The sequence below is a fragment of the Podarcis vaucheri genome, assembly GCF_965113315.1.
Source record: "Podarcis vaucheri genome assembly, chromosome: 9".
Lineage (NCBI taxonomy): Eukaryota > Metazoa > Chordata > Lepidosauria > Squamata > Lacertidae > Podarcis > Podarcis vaucheri.
In genome coordinates, this window is record NC_138767.1 from 22768570 (window position 1) to 22790800 (window position 22231).

A 22231-nucleotide genomic window follows, 5' to 3' on the forward strand; every position below is an offset into this window, starting at 1 on the left:
CTTGTCATTCAAAGGTCTCCAAGCGACTGGGAGGAAAATATGCAATACTTAATAACATAGGGGAAAAGTGGAGGGGTGGAATTCTATAATATGTTAATGTTTCATATAACATCCATGGGGGGGGGACCAAGCTGTATAAATAATAGCGAACAACATTAACAATGCTCAAATGATAAACAAAGCAATACTCTGACACACTAATTTAGCAAATAAACAAAACCTCCGCTTCCCCCCTAGTCCATAAAACATGCCCAAAGCAGTTAAATTCGCCATAGAAAACACAAAATAAGCAACAGAACCATATAAAAATTAAGATCCATTAAAAAGTAAAAATACAAGGCAGTTTGAAAACAAAATTTATATTAAAGGTGCAGATTGCAACACAGAACACCCAAGAAATATGGTTCAAAAAGGCTTGCCTTTCCACCCAGCCAAGTACCATGCTGCCTGATATTGGGAGGGTGCTATTTGAGTCACTGTTATCTGCCATTCCCATTTACAGGTGTCATGGCGTTTCAGCTGAAACTTCAGAGAATGTTCTTTTTTATGGGTGTTTGGGGACATGGAAACACTTGCAAACAGAGCTTAGCTCCAGCCACTTCCCCCAATGACACATGTAGTTTTAAAAACTTAATACCTACATGTTAATAAACTTAAACATGGTGGAGGGGGCTATTGAGGTGCTACTAGCCATGATGTCTATGCTCAGCCTCCACAGCAACACCAGTTGCTGGAAATCACAGGAGGGGAGAATGCAAGAGTTCAAATCCTGCTCTCGGGTTTCTTACAGGCATCTGTCCAGCCACTGTGAGAATAGGAAGCTGGACTAGATGGACCATTGACCTGATCCAGTAGGCTCTTTTTAGGTTCTTAATATTCACTTATTTTTGCTGTCACTGTACAAAACAAGTTTTAAAAGGAAATGAAACCAGCTGCTATGGTAATCTCGCTTCCCCCTACTTTTCTGACATGCATCCCAAAACTGTAGGCCTTCTCCTTTCATGAATTACCGCTCCCAAGTCGCGAGAAGCCCAAACCCAGCCTCCCTTTATTGCCCACGTTTAGCTTTTCTGCAGCTACTTTCCGGAGCTTGAGATCTCGTCACACTATTCAGCTGCTGTACTGTGCTTCTTTATTGCAGGGCTGGCTGTTATTCACCTAGCCGTGATGGCAAATAGCGTGTCTTGTCTCCGGCTGCTCATTGCTGCTGGTGCTGATGTCAACGCCCAAGAACAGAAATCTGGCAGAACTGCCTTGCACCTGGCTGTCGAACAAGGAAATATATCCTTGGCAGGTTGCCTTCTGCTTGAGGTGAGCTTCGTGGGGGCCAGAACCACTTTGTTTTCCTGGCCAATTTTCCTTGCTTCCCAGGTCAAAGTTGGCAATGTGCAGCCCACAGGTCATGCATGGCAATAATGTCACAGAAGCATTTTCTGTCGTCCCAAATGTTCATTTATGGCTGCTCTCCCACCCCTGCACATTGAGCAATTAAAAAAAACCCCAAGATAATTCTGCTTTTTCGAATGAGACGAATGTAGTATAACTGCATAATTATTTTATACATTTTTGATTAAACAAAAGGTCTCTCTGACCTGTCTTTAAGCTCAAGGTTTGTAGACACAACCCACTGAAAGTTTTCCCTCCTCTGATCTTGGATACTTGCAGTGAAATCCTACATATAGCTACTCAGAAGTCCCATTGAGTTTATCGGTACTTACTCCCTGGTAACTGGGAATAGGATTGCAGCTTTAAATGGATTTGACTGATGCATTCTAAAGCTATTATTAAGAGCCTGTAGTGGGGCTAAGAAGCCAAACCTTTAGAATACAATAAAGTTTTACAATCTAAAAATTGAGTTTTAGATTCTGTGGTGACCTTTCATTTGTTTACTTATTTTGTTAGCAGTTACTGACATTCACTTTCATCTAGTAAGACATGGAGAGTAATGTATATTCTGATGGGCCTGGGTATTTTGCAATTGAATATCAATTTATATTTATACTGGCCTTTTACCAGTTAAAAACAGTAAAACCTGCATAAATGTGCGATCATATTTCACCAATAATTTAGTGTTGTATTAGATCTGGAATGGGTGTGTGCATGTATTTATTTATTTTATCTTTATTTTTATTTTTGCAAAACATTCATTTTTACAGCTTACCATCCAAGGTATTTTTTTGGACCATTCTGTTAAATATTTTTTTCACATTATTTATCTTTCCTGCTTAATGTACATTTGTTTAAATAAATGTGAGTAAACACTTCACTCAATATTTAATTATCAGAGTTCATCCGATGCTCTTTTTGTTCGCTTATTCATTTACAAATGGCTTCATTTCGGCTCTAAATTCAGCACTCTTACGTATCATTCTCACACAAGTCCATATACAAAAGTAAATGTTCATCCCAGGTCATGAGGCCTTGGAGGCTCTTTCTTTCAAGCTGGCCCAAAATTGTGTAGAGGCATCAAAGTATGGTCCCAGTGTGCATGTAAGTAGCTAAACCAGCATATATTTATTTCTCTTTTTTTAAAGGGTGATGCATTTGTCGACAGCACTACATATGATGGAACAACTCCACTTCACATAGCAGCAGGAAGGGGGTCTACAAAAATGACTGCTCTTCTCAAAGCAGCAGGTAAGAAAATAACATTAAACTCTTCCTGATGCTTTAGTGCTGTGAAATAATTTCCCCCCAGACTCTCCTTGATTATAGCCTTTTTCTCTTAATTTCCCAGGGGTATCCGCAAGTTACATTCAGTGACTGTACAGTCTTTGTACACAAGTAGTAAAGCTATGCAGTTGCTGACATGCAGTGTAGAGTTTGTGTGCCTGCGTGCACAGTGGTTTGAACTATAGAAATGACTAAGTCACACTGTTTCACACAAACTTGCATAGACAACATGTTCTTGTGTTCAGTGTACTATTAGGCGCTGTGGTCTAAACCACCGAGCCTCTTGGGCTTGCCGATCAGAAGGTCGGCGGTTCGATTCCCCGCAATGGGATGAGCTCCTGTTGCTCTGTCCCAGCTCCTGCCAACCTAGCAGTTCGAAAGCACGCCAGGGCAAGTAGATAAATAGGGAAGGTAAACAGCATTTCCATGTGCTCTGGCACTCGTCACGGTGTCCCGTTGCGCCAGAAGCAGTTTAGTCATGCTGGCCACATGACCTGGAAAGCTGTCTGTGGACAAACGCCGGCTCCCTCGGCCTGAAATCGAGATGGGCGCCGCAACCCCAGTTGCCTTTGACTGGACTTAACCATCCAGAGGTCCTTTACCTTTACCTTACCTTACCTTTCCCTATTACTATTACTATTATTTATTATTATATAAACTTCTATACTGACTTCATCCAAAGATTACAGGGCAGTTTACAATACTGTATGCACAATGCATACAATAACAACAGACAAAAGCAATACTCCCCCCCCCCAGTACAATTTATAAGACCATAGATTGTTTAATTAGCCAAAAGCCTGGGAGAAGAGGAATGTTTTTGCCTGGTGCCTAAATATATGTAACAAAGGTGCCAGGTGAGTGTCACTGGGGAGAGTTGCCCACAGGTGGGGAGGCACTGCAGAAAAACCCTTCTCGTGTTGCCACCCTCTGGACCTCTCGTATAATGTGTGAGGAAGACTCCTGTCCCCTATGCTGCTTTTCCATCACCAGTGTTGAAAGTAAGATTTAATGACTAGCTTTTGTATGTGGAATGTGGTGGGAGTTGCCTCAGGTAGCAAAATGACCCCAGCCAAATCAGTAATTTTCCCTTCCCTCCCAGAAGTTGGACTGCAAACCGTTTTGTTCTCTCAGCAACTCCAAGCCATTGCACTGTAGCAAAGAGGCATCTCATCACCACAAGCATAATACAATATTAATAACTGGTGCATTTGAATGGACTTAGAAACCGTCATGAAGCACTTGAGCTCCCCCTTCTGGAAAAACATTTGCAGCAGCATTGAATAAGTTGCAGGAAAAGGCCCTAAGACATTGTTCTAATCATGTAACACTAAATTCTTAAAGAATGAGAAGTTTTTAAATAAGAGAGGGAAACGGTGAAGAAGAAAACTGAGAATCCTAAACAAAACAAAGACTTCTGTCCAAAAGCATGCATCTTTTTGATAGGCGTGAACCATGCAAAACGAACAAAAAGGTTCATTTTTTACCCAGTCTAGCATTTTAAATCTATTGTTCTTGGATAAAAGTAAAGTAGGCTTTATATATGGCAACGTTTGGTGAGTGACAGATCTTTCCCATTCTGCATATAGAAGCCAAACAGACTGGCAGTAGTCTTACTCCAACATTGGTGATGCTTAGGCAGGTCAGATTAGGGGGCCTAGGGCAGGCAGTGTGGGGGCAGAGAGGATCAGGAGGAACAACCAGAGGCTGCTCTGCCACCCACCACCCCACATCAAGCCACCCAAGGCGGTCGCCTCATAATGTTAGGGCTGGCCCTACACACCGGAATTCCTTTTGCGTATTTACTTGACTGAATATTAGAGTAGAAGGGTTTACTGATGTGAAGGTGTGATGCTCTTTCACCATGGTGCTTTGCTTCACCTCGCAGGTGCAGATCCCCACATTGAGAACTTTGAACCATTGTTTGAACAAGATGATGTGAAATACAAAGATGGTGAAGATGAAGGGGTCATACCTGGAACAACACCTTTGGACATGGCAACTAGCTGGGAGGCAAGTGGTTAGGATGAAGGCATCTCAACAGCCACTACATCTTTCATTTAAGGCCTGATTGAGAATATGGACCAGACCCTTTTTTCCAATCTGTGTACAGGAATGTGGGAAGAACTAGTCTTCAGTATTAAAAACTACAAGAATACCCATATATATATATATTGCAGTTTGGGCTGACAATCAAAGATGCAGCAGTTGACTTGGTTGCAGCTGCAATTTTATTTACATTTAAAAAATAATTCTCTTTTCTTTAAAGTATGGCTGAGCAGAAGCAGAAGGGCTTTTTTGTGACAGTACTCACCTGTACAGAGTACTGGCACCTCTTTACTTTAAAAATGGAAGCAGTCACTTCCAATTTTTTTCTTTGCAGTTATGCTGGAGGAGGTAGGGAAAGTGTGACCTTCCTCCAGCACTAAAATACAGATATGCATTATGCTACCAGCTGACCGCTTGAAGACTATGAATGCCAGACTTGAAACTTAAATGTACAGGATGCAGCTGGATGCTTTCGCTTTGCGTTTGCACTAATTAGCTAACTGTTCTTCCTAACAGGTGTATGATATCTTGAATGGTAAACCCTCCAAATCAAAGATAGCTTCCGAAGATCTATTGACACAAGGTAAGGGTGTGTATAAGCAGTGGGGGGGACGGGACTGGCTGAGATTTCTTTCTTCTCCAGCTTAGCTTGATTGCTCAGTATTATTTTGCAGCAGGTTTGCTGTAGGGCACTTATTGTTCTTTGCTAAAAGCACACTTGAGATCTGAATTGTACAGTCTGACCTAGGAGGCAGCACTTTTTGCCTTCAGCCATCTCAAGGTTTCTTAAACAACACTGTCTATTCTCCCTGGAAACCTCTCAGAACAGCCATGTGATGCCTCCTCTTTCTCATCCATCAAATCCTTATAAAAACCCTTTCCTGTGCAGCCTTTGTCTTAGACTACAATTCTAAACACACTTACCTTGGAGTAAGTGTACAGTATTTCACTCTTCACCACCAACATTTTATTTCTCAGCTGAAACAAAGATTACCAGAGCATCCTAACTATGGAAGCCAATGTAACCTACACTGACTTAAATTACCCCTAATTCATACTCTGTTTTGAAGGAAGCCTGATACACATACACACACACCATTACCCAAGAAGCTTGGTTTCCCCTCCCCAACTCCTTGTCAGAATTTTAGTCAGTAAGCTCTTCAGGTCAGAGATGTTTCTCTTTTGCTATCACTCTGTAAAGTTCCATATTTGATAGTGGATGTGCAATGTTTGACTGATAATCAGAGTAATCCATTTTAATAGACTAAAAGAAAGTGATCTCAATTAATTAGGCAGCAGTGTTTTCAAAAACATTTATTAATAATACAAATACATTTTTAAAAAGTAAGTGCATGTCATCTAAAAACAAAGCATTGTTCCTGTTTCAGGACTAATTTTTATCCACTTGAAAACTTCTATAATCTACAGTTGCTCAACTCATTGCAATTCTATGCATGTTTACTTTAGAACTAACTCGTGTCAATTGGGTTTAGGATTGCAACCTAACATTTCTTTTGTCATGCGACAGTCCTAGTTATAGTGATGAAAGCATCTTTTTATAGTGCCTTTCCCAGTGAAAAAATGGTTTCATTTCAGGAGCTAAGAGATTTTGCACATCCAAACTCAGCTCCTTAGCTTTTGTCCCATCCAGTCCCTGGCAAGAGAAAGAGCTCCTTGGCAGCAACCTGTTCAAATTAATTTACTCCCCATATCTAGGTCAGGTAGTGGACAAAGGGCACTAGATCACTGTGAACAGATGGTGAATTTTAACACACCTTGAAACTTTAAAAAAGCATTATCCTATTGAAGTGTTATACTTGTGCTGTCTCTTTAAAAAAGACGGATTATGATCAGCATATGGTCTCACTCTACCCACAGTGGGAATATTATTGCTGTGTTTAGTTCATGGGAGGCAAACTAAGGCCCGGGGGCTGAATCCGGCCCAATCACCTTCTAAATCTGGCCCACGGACTGTCTGGGAATCAGCGTGTTTTTACATGAGTAGAATGTGTCCTTTTGTTTAAAATGCGTCTCTGGGTTATTTGTGGGGCATGGGAATTCATTTTTTCCCTTCAAAATATAGTCTAGCCCCCCACAAGGTCTGAAGGACAGTGTACCGGCCCCCTGCTGAAAAGGTTTGCTGACCCCTGGTTTAGTTGAAACAGACTAGCATGCCTGGAAGGAAAAAGGAGGCTCACATCCGGGATTCAAATTTGCACTGGAGACTTTGGGAGGGCCAAGGTCATGCTCAGTTTTGGCTGTAGTCAACAGTGTGCTTTTACACACTGCTGTATTTAAAACGAGCATTTGCTTCCGCTTGAGGAGCAAGGGTTGAAGTATAGCTAAAGGTAAAGGGGTAAAGGGACCCCTGACCATTAGGTCCAGTCGTGACCAACGCTGGGGTTGCGGCGCTCATCTCGCTTTATTGGCTGAGGGAGCCGGCATACAGCTTCCCAGGTCATGTGGCCAGCATGACTAAGCCGCTTCTGGCGAACCAGAACAACGCACGGAAATGCCGTTTCCCTTCCCGTCAGAGCAGTACCTATTTATCTACTTGCACTCTGACGTGCTTTCGAACTGCTAGGTGGGCAGGAGCAGGGACCGAGCAATGGGAGCTCATCCCGTCACGGGGATTTGAACCGCCAACCTTCAGATCGGCAAGTCCTAGGCTCTGTGGTTTAACCCACAGCGCCACCTGTGTCCCTTGAAGTATAGCTAGTGGTGAGTAAATTCACGTTCGGTTTTGTTTTTCACCTTCTTCCAGGAAACATGAAAGAGCTGAAGGAGGATGTCAAGTTACAGCTATACAAGTTACTTGAAGTGCCTGATCTGAACAAAAACTGGTCCATGCTGGCGCAGAAGCTTGGCCTAGGGATACTTAACAATGCCTTCCGGTTGAGCCCCTCTCCGTCAAAAACCCTGCTTGATAATTATGAGGTAACTCGAATAACGTGCCTAATGGGCCAGCCCAATGGCCCATTTAGCCTTGCGTCCCGTCTTTAATGTCTATAAGCACCTGCCTAGTAAGATCCCTCAATAATTCCTTGTCACAACGACCCTGAGGGTGCCTGTGCCTATGATGATGTTTCTATTGATTATAGAACAGGAGACAGCCTATCATTTGCACATGGGGAGTTAGTCATTCCAGTGAACTTAACAAGAGGCCTGCAAATGCACAAGTTCTGTGCATTTATCGGTGTGCATATTGGGCTTGGACTGGGGAATTTGGGACCTTTAGGCCCTGTTGATCATTTCCAACCATATGATGTTAAGAATACCCCTTTACGGGAGGATGTATGAAGGATCCAACCCCTTTTTAGGCTGCTGCAATATTTAGAAACTCACTGTAAGGTGAGATATTCCCTCAGTGTTAATCTCAGAAAAAGTTTGTGTAGTCGTGCCATGCACATGGCAAGAAGCAATCATATAGGTTTTTCATCTGTAAATTAAACAATGCTCTCCAACTATTACATATTTTATTCTGCCACGTGGCTGCATGTTTATAAGAATTCTAGGGATATCTCATGTTTGTTTCTGGGCCCAATTGAAGTGGTTCACGTTAAAGAGTTTACTACAGGCTCCACTGGGTCAGACTGGCAGAAAAAAAGCCCCGTGTTAGTTCCAGCACCCTCAGAAGCTGTGGGGTGGCAGCCCCTAAAGCTAGGCTGTGGAATGTTACTAGCACCATCATTGTAGTTTTGTCACATGCTAATGATGCACCTTGACTTTGACACCTGAAATATATCTATTTTAGGACCCACCCTATTCTTTTGATGGTGAATTATTTTAACTGATTTTAATACCTTTTTACATTGTTGTAATCTACCCCAGGACTTATTATTATTATTAGGCAGGTGGTAATAATAAATAATAATAATAAATAATAATATACTCACCTTCAGTCAATAAGTGTTGATATTTCTGTTCTTTGAAGGAAAACCAAAGCCAACTGTCAAGTTACCTACCGCGAAGTTTTTTGTAGATCTGCACTTGCATAGAAAGCTAATGATCCTCTTTTAATTGGGTGGAAAGCCTGCCTCAGTTTGTTTACCTTTATTTTAATATCTATGCAGGTTTCTGGTGGCACTGTAAGGGAGCTGGTTGATGCCTTGATAGAAATGGATTATACAGAGGCTGCAGAAATAATTCAGAACTCATTATCCATCTCATCGAACCAGTCCAGCAAAGAGCAGGCAAAGGATGCAAGACCTCCATTATGCGAATCGCCTTCCCCTCCCATGATAGCACAAACAGGTAAACTGCTCTATGCCAATCAATGCTCCTGCAATAAAACAAACATTTTGCAGCTCCACCCCACCCCACCCCTGTGGCAGAAATGGTAATAAGGACAGAACAGTGAGGTGTCTAGATGGTTTGATTTGCATGTGACAAACCTAGATTCAAATCCTTTCACAGCTGCTGAGCCTACTGGGTGAGGTTAGGAATTCCCTAACTCTTGTAGGGTTCTTCTTAGCCTAAAATACTGCTGTGAAGTTCCTGACACAAATATCCATTCAGCTGCAGCACTAGTCAGCTCCTAAGTTGATGCGTCTCAAAGAGTATTCAGACTAGGTGTCCTTGACAAATTCCCATAAATTTCAGTGCAAACTTACTTGATGCACACTTCCACACTACTCTGAGCCCACAACTGTATTGCAAAATTTAAAGAAACCTACCAAAATGTGTTTTAAAAACTGTTGGTTTGGAATAAAACACATTTTGAATTGTATACATGGAGATCAAATACATATTTGAATAGATATTTTGTAATAACCTATGTATTTAAATATTAATGGGATGCAGAAGACAGTTAGGAATGAAAACATGCAGAACAGACATGGACGAGGAATGGGTTGATCTATATTTTGGTCCTCTGCATTTAAAGGTTTTGGAAGGGAAGTGCCATGAATTAAGACTGTTGAAGTTAAGCAGGTTTGTTGGGTTAGTGATGATGTGGGGAACCTTTCCCACTCCAGGTTTTGCTGAACTATAGCTCCCACCATCCTTGGCCATTGGCCATGCTTGCTGGGGCTGATGAGAGTTGTCATTCAGCCTAAAGCTCCCCATACCTTGGTTAGTGCCTTGATAGGACAGTCAATACACCCATATATGATGCTCTGAGCAACAGGGAGGAAAAGATGTAATAGTAAAATAATAGCTTTGCTTAAAACACCCGACTAGTTTACTAAGTAAAAAACAAACATGCATTTGAAATGCAATCCTTAACACAATTACTAGCAAGAAAGTCCTACTGAAATCAACTTGCTTCTGAAGCAACTTGCTGAGGATTTCACTGTTACTTTGTTCTCTCATTATCTGGAAACACATTCATTGGTGTTTTTTTAATTGTTTGGCCTGGCAGTAGTGCATTTAAGGAAAGCAACAGAGCAATCAATAGTTACGATTCTTAAGGGAGCAGTTCAGTAAATCTGTACCCATACTTATCTAGGTGACGGTTTCTTTGCCAGATCTCAGTAATTCCAAGATGATTTTTTAAAATAGTGCTGGAACCTTAGAAAACACAGGTCACCTTCCCAATGTTCTAGCAGCTGGTGCAGCCTTGGCATTTAGTAACATGGTAGGAAAAACAAGCTTAGCACAAGGGCTTAGCAAAAGGACAAGGCAAGGCTTCAGGACATGTGAAGCTGCCTTATCATATAATACCACTTGGCCATCTATCCCAGCATTTTCTGGACTGTCCATGTTCTTAGGCACAAATCCTTCCTAGCTTTGCCAACAAAGCTCTTTTAATTGGCAGTGCCAAGGATTCAGCCAGAGACCTTGAGTGTGCAAAACATGTTGCCTGGAAACACTAATATTCGTAAAGCTCCTGCCCTGGACTCCTTCTGCAGCTGCTAGTAATTTTTGTTTTATTTTCACCATTGTCTGGGGAGCAAAGAGGCCTTTGCATTGCTCTTTTGATTTATTTCCTGAACTGGATATATTGCATTGTATTAGCATTTCCTTAAAACCCCATGAATTATGCAACATGTTCCTTTCCCCCTCTGCCAGGTGATCTCAAATTCCAGGATGCTGAAAGTATTTGTGACAGCGGTGTAGAGATTTCCCTCCGCAAACTCAGCTTCACATATTCAGAGTCTTTCACCAGCAAGTCACCAGTAACACTTAAGAAACTGACCACAGGCTACGGCCAGGACAACTTGCCACAAGGCAAAATTGAAGCCACTTAGAGGTGTGGAATGGTTTTGTAAAGTTTCCTGCAGAGGGAGGAAGTCACTAACAATTCAAAGTGCACTGGAAGAAAAAGCTCTTTAAAATGTACATCGACAGGACTGTTCAAGAAATGGGAATCAGGTCCCAGTAAAGTGGGAAGCTCAGGACCAGCAGCATGAAGATGGAGTGGCCTTCTTTCTTCCTAAGATCTTCACCTATAGAAGAAATGGACTACCAACATGATGTATGGTAAAAGTTACAAGAGACATTGGCTGTGGAGCGCGGTACAGGGTTGTAAGCAGTGATCAGGATAGATACTTAAGTCAAAAGAATATAATGTATATTTCAGTAAGTATATTTAAATTTTCATCTGGTGTCTATAAAAATCATCCAAGCTTCAGACTGTTTCCCCCATCCTGTTTTACCAGCTTTCTGCTGTAAATATTCTTGTTTAGATGAAATTACTTAAGGAAAATAATGTGCTTTTTAAATGCTTGGTTTTTTTATTTTACTTTTATAATAAAAGACAGAATTCACATTTTCTGTATTTTTGTTCTGAAGCACACATGGAAAGCAGCTAAAGTCCTGGAGGCAAACTGCTCCCATTAGCTTGACGACAAAGCACTCATAACGTAAATCAGAAAGTGAATTCTGATTTGGGTGAGGCATTTTTCCATTATGAGATCACCTGAGAAAGGCCTAAAGTCCTGCTAAAAATTTTCAGTAACTTCTCTCAAGGGCGGCTTAACTCCTAAACTCCTTAAGAGGTAAAGAAGGTGAGAACACAGAAGGCCACTGTATGTGTCCATAGAAACCCCCCCTTAAACTCTCTTGAACTATAGGAAGAAACTATTCGCACCTTTTTCCACTTGTGTGTCAGATAGCTGTGAGCTGGACACTTAAGTAAACAGACAAGGGTGCTGAAAAAACATACTGGAAGTGGGCAAGACAGGTGAACCAAGATCAACAGGTCCTTGTGGCAACTTTAACATTGACATTATGACATAAGCATTCATGGACTAGGGCCCACTTCATCAAAAGAATAGTGTGTGATCCTCAGTCAACCATTATGTGGGTTTGAAGGGGGATGTACAGTTGTACCTTAGTTGACGAACGCCTTGCGACTCAAACGTTTTGGCTCCCGAACACTGCAAACCCAGAAGTGAGTGTTCTGGTTTGCGAACGTTCTTTGGAACCCGAACATCCGATGTGGCTTCCAATTGAGTGTAGGAAGCTCCTGCAGCCAATCGGAAGCCGCACCTTGGTTTTCAAACGTCGGACGGACTTCCGGAACAGATTCCGTTCATCAACCAAGGTACGACAGTTAAAGTTGATTGGCAATGGTACAGCCTGTGACAAGATTCAGAGCTTAAATGTATAAAAATGACCACCCTTCACAGCCACAGATGATAAAGCGAATCAACTGTTAGGTCTTTTTAAGATGACACAATACTTAGCTGTCACTCTGTTGCAGCAAAAACAACCACCAGCTCTCTGAACACAGTGTGGACCAGTGAAAGAAGGAATCCTAAGCTGAGAAGTGCCACAGTTTAAGCCAACCAAAAAAATAACAGCCAGTGATTTTAAAGACCTCCTTCCAATGAGTAGCTGCTGACTGATAATATGCAGTGGTAAAGGAAAAAATACTCGTTTATGCCTGCAGCCACTCCTATTATCTTTTTTCCTGCCATCTTTAGCAGCACACATATCAGGCCCACTTTGCAAGTGGTTCCTAGACTTGTACACCTAGCACCTTTAAGAGAGATCTGTGTGCAGCCTCTCCACCTTGCAACTTTAAGCATGCCTTGGGGACACTGCTCTAACTATCTGGGGAGTGAGACCCTTAGGGAAGTCCCACGTTGACTAGCCCCAATAACTAAGACTTCCACTACCACCCATCTTCCCTATAATCTGAGACGTGCATCAGTTTGGCTCCTTAGTCTAATACTGGTGCAGCACATCCTTCCATCTTGAATAAAAAGCCCTGTTGCCAGAATACAGAGGAAAGTAAACGAAGGCACTAAAGAATCATTCTATGCACTTCATTTCACTGTTTTCAATAAGCTCTCTTAGCATACGTGGTCACCTTGTTCTGTAGCTGTGCTGATTTGCTCTGGGCTCCAGTCCGCTGAACAAAAGGGTCCCAAGTGTGGAAGATGCTGGCACAAGAATGATGTTTAGTGGTCCTAGTTTGTGCCTCTCTTGCTGCGGCGTTTCATTCCCATTTCCATCCAGCTTCCTCTCCCTCCTTCAGGCCTTTCCTCAGGAAATGTCTGCCAATGATGTTAAGCTGAGCGACTTCTCCAGCTCTTTGGCGCTAGTGGTTTCCCAAGGGTAGAACAGTATGACTCTCCGTTTCTCAGTAAGAAGGAAACCATTGTCACTGAATCTTCCTGGGATGTTTCCAGCATCCAACCAAACAAAAGGAGCAATGGCTGTGGCTTCCAGGATAATCTGAAACTGATCTCCTTCTTGGGAAACAGAAGCCTGGAGGGGAGGGGGCAAAGGATTATTATCTGTGCGGTCTGCCTAGTAGAAATTCCCTATTATAAACAATGTGCTTTAATAATTTATTCCTCCTCACAACAAGCTTGTCTGCAGAAAAGGAAATAATGGCATATGGAGCCGCCTGTTACTTGAAACCTGATTTATAAACATTATTTTTATACCAGTTTAATACTACGGCAAGGATTGCTAGCGTAACTCCAGATGTACAACTCCCATCAGCCCCAGCCGGTATGAACAATGGTCAGGGTTAATGGGAGTTGTAGTCCCCAAACGCCTGGAGGGACCCTACATTGGTTACCACTGTACTATGGTTTCCTCTTCAGCAATTCCAGGAGATGAAGAAAATTACTCTTCCCTAGAACTGCACCAGTTAAGTCTTGGTTTGCCAAGATGACACACCAGTGTGCCCACCATTACTTCTTATGTCATGTCAAAAGGTCTCAGGAAATACTGCCTCATAAATCCATAAGGCAGAAGGACTTCCTGCTCTTCTTGTTCACAGTTCCTATTTGCGCTGGCTCAGCCTGATTTTGCAGACATGCTGAAGACATGGAGCCTTGGCAGGACCTGCCATCAGGTCCAAAATGGCAGGAATGCCATTTTATTTAGACATGAGGTACTTTCTATGCCCCAACGTAATTGCTCCATTTTAAGGTGAAAACACCAAGAAACGGCAATAAAAGTTCAATTCCATGACATCTATAAATGATGGGAATTAGGCAGTTTTGCATATGGCAGCCAAGGCTCCGCCCTTACCTTCTGTAAGGTTCGGCACATATGCTTCCATAAGGGTGAAATCACAGATCCTTTGGTACTATGCACAGAGTTCAGTATCCTGACTTCATACACAGCTTCTGAGTATTACTCAGGGCCAAGACATCTCACCGCAGTTATTCTATACCCTCTGTGGTTCTATGAACTGCTACTTGTGTGCCAAGGAAAGAACGTTATTACTTGAACAAAATAATTTTGTTGCTTACAAGAAGTTGTGGATTCTTTAATCCCACTGCATCCTTCAAGGAGGACAGGAAGTGGTAATTGCTTGGGCTGGAGAGCTCCTCTTCACCTTCAAGGGAAAAGGTGACAACACAGCTTTGCCTGGTACAATTTCCACATTGTTTCAGAAGGTCACTGATGGGCTCCTTGTAGATGGGGACAGCTGCTCCTCCCTTGATGAGCACACCCTCTTTAGCCAAGGTACACACTGGCTCCGTCAAACTCCAATCATGCAGACTGACCTGCAGGGAAGGTTAAGAGTTCAAGACAATAAAGGCAGATTATGAATACTTCCTTGCCATTAATAAAACTCAAAACAACTCAACCTAGAGTGAGCACACGTTTACATTTCTCTTATTAAAATTCATAGCCTTCAAAAGAGCTTAACTTTGACAGGAGGATGCCTTTATTCAGGCAATAATCCTACAACATTAGCTTGCAAAATTCAAATATTTACACCTCACTTAAAAACTCAAAATGCAGCATTATTTCATAGCTGGGAGTTATTTTGAGCTAGACTCCTTAAGATTTTGCTTTGGTTATTATTTAGAGCTAGACTCCTTAAGATTTTGCTTTGGGTTGAATGGAAGAGTTGGGGGAAAGCCCACCCCGCCCAGCCTCCAAATTATTTCCAGACCCAGCTTCAGAGAATGGGCAAAGTGGAACTTACTCTGAGTGTCAGCTCATAATCTGCGTGAAGATCTGAGATTCCATATATGTAGAGAGCATCTTTATCTTCGTATGCCACAGGCAATAAAGGAGCGAAAAAGCGCTGGGCAAAATAATGGAGCATCTTCCACTTGCCACCATATTCTGAGAAGGTTCCAAAGGAGAAAATATATTAACCATACCCTGAAATGACCTGCAGCTTACCTTACTATGCAACCATTCAGATTAAAAGGCCTTTTTTATTTTCTCAAGTCGGAGGAAGGCTGGTTCATACATGACTTGAGGGGAATGAGTGGGTATCACTTACATATATTTATTTATTTATTTATTGCTTCACCGCTGGAGCTAATTCTTTCCCCTTATTAATATTTGTGCTTGTATCAAAGCAGCCCATACACTCATTCCTGTTCACATGTTAAAAACCTTCTACTGTCTCCTATTGCTGCTGTTCAAAATGGAAGCCATATCAGGCAGGCGTTTGCAGAAAGGTACCAGGTTCTCTTACAGGAACGAGCGGTACCAGCTCCCCCAGAACTGCTAAACCCCTCTCACCATTAGGCAATCCATTCCCTACATGCAGTGGGGTTGTTGCAGGGCGACCACAGTGAATGTGATGATGCATGCTATATAGGGCATACACAGATATGTATATGCACTCAACAAATGTGACAATTTATCTGAAAAGCAGGTGATGGGGCCACTGGAATTCAAGCAATTAATGTCCTGTATTTCAAGCAACTGCACTGCAGAGAAAGAGGTGGCTGAAACCGCAGATGCAGAGGAAATAGCAGACCGTCTGTTGTGCTTACATCCAGCTTCATTAATTGCTACCAGATAAACTTTGTAACTAGAAATGCAGCCTTGATTTTCCTTCTCCCTCCCAGTTCCTTTTCCTTTTGTGTTGTGTCCTTTAAAATTTATCAGCCTGAAAGCAGGGACTGTCTTGTTATTTTTGTACACTGCTCTGGCAGCCTTTTTCTTCTGAAGGGTATATAGTAGAAATGCTTTAATCAACAAATAATAAGGGTGACATGGGAAAGAGACACAGAATAAAGGAGAGTGGCAGCAGTAGGTTCCTAGTTTTTAAGTTTTCCCTGAAGTTCTTCTCACCAACAGTCAGAGTAGGCAGCCCACTCCTCTCTGGGACCAGTGCTAAATTAATCAACTGCAAACCCCAAAGGCATCATTTCCTTGGTCTGCACCATAATCATGCATCCAAAAGCTATTATTCTCTCTAATAGCTGCTGGTTTCAGCTCACTGGATGATGTAAGTGCTAGATGTGATGAGACTAAAACTGAGTCATCCCGTCCAAGTAAAATGTGTGATTTGAATCAGGTATGTCAAGGTGACATTACACAAGACATGAGGCTCACCAAACAGTGGTTGCAATTTGCTTTCCTCTCCTAAAGACGAAACCTCACACTGTGGCTACAGCTGTCCCATGTGTATGACTAAGGCCCTATCTACACTATACATTTAAAACAGCATCGTGCCACTTTAAATCATCATTAACCTAAATCTTTCTTTTTCTCCCTTGTAGTTTGAACCCTATTCAATGAAAATTTGCTCCTGCCCCCTTTATACCCATATATCTGACCACTGATGTATATTTCAGCCAAGACATGGTTGTGGGAACTGACCACCGTTATCACCCGAATCCACTACGATGGAATTGGGGGAGCCGAGAGCTCAGAAATATACATCTTGCTATTCATACTACAAAACCCTGACAGTCTGTTAAGAGTCTCTGAGAGAGTCAAGTGCTAATTTAAAGAGATGTCTCTTTAATTTTTCAACAACGATTGAAACATGCCCAGAGAGGAAGAGACTGTTCAGACCAAATCATGACATGCTGTATAGCAGCAAAGGCGAATCCTACGACATAATTAAAGGCTCTACTTTTAATATCTCCTAACTTCTTTCCTCTGCAAATCAAAGTTATCTACCAGAACGACATGCAGATTATATTAGCTCTTCCTGGGACACACCCCAGGTAAAACACATGCGCACACACCCTTGGGAACTGCTGACATTGTAGGAACCAGTCTTTAATGTCAAGCCTTATCCCAAAGGTAGCTAATGCGATGCTCCTCTGATGTTTTGCACTCCAACTCCTCTCAGACAGTGACGAGGGGAGTTGTGGTCCACAACATCTGGAGGGAACCATGTTGGTCACCACTACATGCCTGAAATGGCTAAAAAGCTTGGTGCTTTAAGGCATTTGACAAAATGCTGCAATTTAATTTGTGGTACCCTGGGCAGTACCCAACAAAGTAGTTCTTGCCAGCACAAGAACATCCGGCTGTGCAACAGAACCTCCCCTCCTTCTCCTCTTCCTGTGTCCCTCCTAAATCTGTTCTGGGTTTCCCCCTCCAGGACAGATCTGGAGATGGTGCAGCCCAAGGAGAGAGTGGGGAAGTTCAATCGCGGAAATGGAAATCCTTGCACGATCAGAACTATTTTGTCCAAATTCCCACTCGGCCATGAAGCTCACTAGGTGACCTTGGGCCAGGGACTTTCTCCCAGCCTATACAACCTCTCAGGGATGGTGTGAAGATGCAATTGAGAGGGAGAATCACATTCACCACCTTAAGCTCCTCACAGCAAAGGTGAAATATACCATATTTTTCACTCTATAAGACGTACCCAACCATAAGACACACCTGGTTTTTAGAGGAGGAAAACAAGAAAAGCCAGCAAGAGCCGCAGACACGCTCGCTCGGCGCAGTTCTTTAAAGATAGAGCGGCTGTTGCTGGCTTTTCCAGGAGGTGGGAGAAGGGACTGACTGGCTACCCTCCATCCCTTCTCCCACCTCCCTGAAAAGCCAGAGCAAGCTGCGCAGCTATCGATGAAGCCAGCACAGCAAGAGTGAGAGCTGCGCAGCGCCTCTTGGTCTGCTGGCTTCCCAACGAAGCAGGATGAGGGACGGAAGGGGTTCCGTAAGGGCTCCTTTCCGTCCCTCATCCTGCTTCGCTGGGAAGCCAGCAGAACAAGAGGCGCTGCGCAGCTCTCACTCTTGCTGTGCTGGCTTCAGCGATAGCTGCGCAGCCTGCATTCGCTCCATAAGACGCACACACATTTCCCCTTACTTTTTAGGAGGAAAAAAGTGTGTCTTATGGAGCGAAAAATATGGTAAATAAATAAAATAGGCTTGCAAAGACAGTAAGAAAGCATGCACATTAAAGCAGCCCAATTCCTAATTTTGCTTTGGCTGAAGAAGACTTACCCAGAGAAGCCCAGGAAGGAGCCTGCCAGATATCATTGAGTTGCCAATATAGTGCCCCCATGGTGCGCCCCTCCCCATTGATTATCTCGCTTTGGCTGCGACGATAGAACTCTGTTTGGGACTTTATGCACTGGGCCTGCATAATCTAAGGCAGCGAAGGCCAAAACAAAAAGAAAAAAATATCATTGCTAAGCGCTTGTGTAATGATAGAACTGCAAAAAATACTGACAATAATGCAAATCCCCGAGACTGGACTGCAGAGAACAGCAGATCACATGGTAAAACCCTTTCTGGACTGTTCCACTTTGATTTGTAAGCAGTATTTATTTATTGAATTTATATACCACCCTATACTCGCAGGTAGGTTACGTATTTCAAACAATGCTCTAAAAAAATTCCTAAAATACACAGTCAAACTTCACAAGAGTCTCCCCATTGTGTTTTATCATTTTCTAAACTACCGTATTTTTCGCCCTATAGGGTGCACTTTTTCCCCTCCAAAAATGAAGCCTGGAGAGCGAGAGGGGTCGGTGCGCATGCAAAATTACAGCCTGTGACAAATCAACAATAGCTCGAACGTATGCAAAATTACTTTTCACAGCAAAATGTATGAATACCTTTAGTCTCTAATTCTATTATCACCTTAGTCAGCAATGCTATAGTGCCTGTGTAATCGCCAGCAGATGTTGCTGTAAAACGTCATTTTGCATCCACAAGGAATCCTTTTGCATTCCATTTCCCCCCTTCCCTTGCTCCCTTTATATCTGACAACTGAGACTCACACCCCTTGCATCTGACATAGTGGGCTCTAGCCCAAAGAAATTTATGCCATAACGCAAGCAATGCTGGCCTGTTATGCGCCAAAAGGCTTTTGGCTGTTTTTGCTGCAGCAGACTAATGTGGCTACCCTTTCAGATATTGAAAACTGCCCATCAGAGTCTTTCCAGAACTCTTCGAGGTCGTCAGTTGTTGCAGATAAGCACAAGTGGTTTCTAGACCTGTTTCCAAAGAACAACTTCATACCCCATGTTTTCAGGGCACCGTCATAATCCCTGGATAGGAAAAGGCAAGTCTAACATTGTGCCTACAGGGCTGAGTTAATGTTTCACCATACAGAGAGACCCAGACCTGACAACCAGTATATACACAGCCTGTAATCACAAAGCAAACAGCCGTGCGACACTTTATACACAACGGTACATGTGTATTTCTCTGTACGGTGTGTGGGGAGAAGCCCATCGATAATTTAAAACGATGTCACTGGATTTCGCCCACTGTGTAATTCAAACACTTGACACAATTATCATAATTTTGTACCAGGTTCTCTGCAATACATGTTGCATCATGCAACCATGATTATGGTTTATTTAACAAAAAAGAAACCTCTTAAGAATTTGACAAATACTCACCTGAGTGAGGTAGATAGATTGCTTAAAGTTCTTGAGGGGGTCTCCTTCCTGCGGCAACTTAAAATGGAGGCCTGCCTGATGAAGCATTTGGTCATTGCCATTAGCGTGGTGTTGCCGATGCAAGGAGAAATTGCTCGTGTAAAACCAGTCCTCCGCAGATGACACCTGTGGTTTAAAAACAAAATAAGATTTATACACATTTGCAGTCACTCACTCGCATATATTACTTTTTTTAAAAAAAATATAATCATCTCAAAAATTCAAACGGTTCTGAAGTACATTTTAGCATAGGGTGTCCCCCCAGCAAACTGGACCCCCATGTTGTAGAGTTTGGAAGAAGAAGAGTTTGGATTTGATATCCCACTTTATCACTACCTGAAGGAGTCTCAAAGCGGCTAACATTCTCCTTTCCCTTCCTCCCCCACAACAAACACTCTGTGAGGTGAGTGGGGCTGAGAGACTTCAGAGAAGTGTGACTGGCCCAAGGTCACCCACCAGCTGCAGGTGGACGAGCGGAGACGCAAACCCGGTTCACCAGATTATGAGTCTACCGCTCTTAACCACTACACCACACTGGCTCTTGTACAATGGCATTCTGTGTAATCCGTTGGGCTGCTAAAGCAAAAAAAGGAACCTTGTGTGTGATGCGTTTATTCCCTGATCCCTGAGCAAATAACTATTTTTCTCCCTAATATTCAAGGAGGAAACTGTCTTAAGAATCCTTTTGAGAAATTATGTCCCTCAGAGAATTATGCAGATTGCAATACAGTATGCAGTGAGCAATATTTTCCACCACTCTCTGGCTACAAATACATGAATGATTTACACATATTCTAGCATATATTTCATCTAAGTATGCTTTGTGCAAAGTTTGTACAGTGGTATCTTGGTTTTCGAACAGAATGCGTTCTGAGAGTCCGTTCGACTCCCGGAACCATTCGAAAACCAAAGTGTGGCTTCCAATTGGCTGCAGGAGCATCCTGCAGCCAATTGGAAGCCATGCCGAATGTTTGGCTTCCGAAAATCGTTCAAAACCTGGAACACTCACTTCTGGGTTTCGATCGTTCAGGAGCCGATCTATTTCGGAGCCAAGATGTTCGGCTTCCAAGGTATGACTGTAATCTTAAAGCTGTAACTAGCTCCATACAGAAAATGTATACATGTGCAGATCAGAAAAGAACATGGGAAATAGCAGTGTTTACACAATGGGTGGGGGATCATAGGACTAGGGGCCAAATACCTCTCCGCCTGCCCCCCAGAAATCTCCCCAGGCTACACTGTGCCCCAAATGCTTTTGCCTGGCTACATTGTCCTTGAACCCTGATAAGGTAAAACCTTTTATCCTTGTGAGGGGAGAATCATGTACACTGCCTTAAGCTCCTTGGCAGAATATCAGGATAAAACAACAGCAACATAACAAATGCAGGAAGTTGCTGGTGGTGCAACTTCCCAAGGCCTGTAGAAAAGAATTTTGGGCAGGCCTTTATGCATCTATCCAAAGCAAAACCATAAAAATAAGCTAAAGGCAGAAGTAACTGGTGACGAGAGACACAATCCCCCAAAAAGTGGTGCTTAACTTCTTAAGTGCTTTGCTACAGGTTTGTGTCTTGTTTCTTTCAGTGAAATAAAAGTGCTCCCATTGTTCTCTGCATTGTGCCCAGAGCCAAGAATGGGAATTCTTGCCGTCTGATCAAACATGTTCTTTCGTCAACTAATTGCACTCCCATTGTTTAGCACACTTAAATGATACTTTTCCTTCCAGGAAGGGAAATTCCCCAAATTGACCCTGGCTTTAAATGCCTTAATACACATGGGGAACGTGATTCGCAGGCAGGCTTGTAAAAAGCACTGTACACAATTACAAACCCACACACCTCATTTCAAACTGGGACATTCTGCCAGCATTTGAACTCTTCTAAGTCTTGTTGATGTCGACTGAAGAAAGTTATGCCTTGTTCAGGCTTGTCAACAGCCATGTGCTCACTAAGAACTACCTCCAGGCAACCAGAGAGGAAAGCTTTGCAGAATTCATTTATGACCTTGATCTTTTTGCCTTTCAGGCCACACACGGCACACACAGTTATGCCTGGGCAAGCAAACAGATGACTACACACTTTTTTGCAGGGCGGGATCTTCTGTGGCCTTGCCAGAAGTGCTGAGCACGTGCATCATTCTCCCACTGGAATCAACATTTAGAGAAATCTTTGCACACAGGCCCACTCCAAACATCCTTTTTATTGCACATTCGTGATTATTTGTGCTCATGATGCTATCGGGGCAATCCTACACAATCCTACTTTCAATACCATTTGTGAATGCAAAAGGTCACTCTGCTTCACTTACAGCTAGTAGTTGTAGCAGTACTAGTAGTAACAACAACAACAACAATAATTTGTACCCCGCCCATCTGGCTGGGTTTCCCCAGCCACTCTGGGCGGCTCCCAACAGAATATTAAACAGAATAAAACATCAAACATTAAAAACTTCCCTAAACAGGCCTAATGCACATCTTATAACTTCCACTG

The 22231-nt window shown here is 42.7% G+C and overlaps 2 protein-coding genes across 4 annotated transcripts in view; one reads left to right on the top strand and one right to left on the bottom strand.

Annotated features, from left to right (window-relative positions):
* Positions 1-11434, top strand: part of NFKB1 (nuclear factor kappa B subunit 1) — a 237078-nt gene extending 225644 nt beyond the window's left edge. For both annotated transcript variants that reach the window (XM_082236910.1, XM_082236909.1), the window contains exons 18-24: positions 1142-1311; positions 2535-2637; positions 4562-4686; positions 5239-5305; positions 7487-7659; positions 8796-8976; positions 10735-11434. In XM_082236910.1, the coding sequence (XP_082093036.1) occupies positions 1142-1311; positions 2535-2637; positions 4562-4686; positions 5239-5305; positions 7487-7659; positions 8796-8976; positions 10735-10913 (998 nt within the window). In that variant the 3' untranslated portion in view covers positions 10914-11434. The remainder of the gene's footprint in view (positions 1-1141; positions 1312-2534; positions 2638-4561; positions 4687-5238; positions 5306-7486; positions 7660-8795; positions 8977-10734) is intronic.
* MANBA (mannosidase beta) overlaps positions 11377-22231 on the bottom strand; it is a 60913-nt gene continuing 50058 nt past the window's right edge. For both annotated transcript variants that reach the window (XM_082236921.1, XM_082236922.1), the window contains exons 13-17: positions 19707-19871; positions 18298-18442; positions 15071-15213; positions 14385-14642; positions 11377-13383 (exon numbers count right to left, since the gene is read on the bottom strand). In XM_082236921.1, coding sequence (XP_082093047.1) covers positions 13159-13383; positions 14385-14642; positions 15071-15213; positions 18298-18442; positions 19707-19871 — 936 coding nt within the window. In that variant the 3' untranslated portion in view covers positions 11377-13158. The remainder of the gene's footprint in view (positions 13384-14384; positions 14643-15070; positions 15214-18297; positions 18443-19706; positions 19872-22231) is intronic.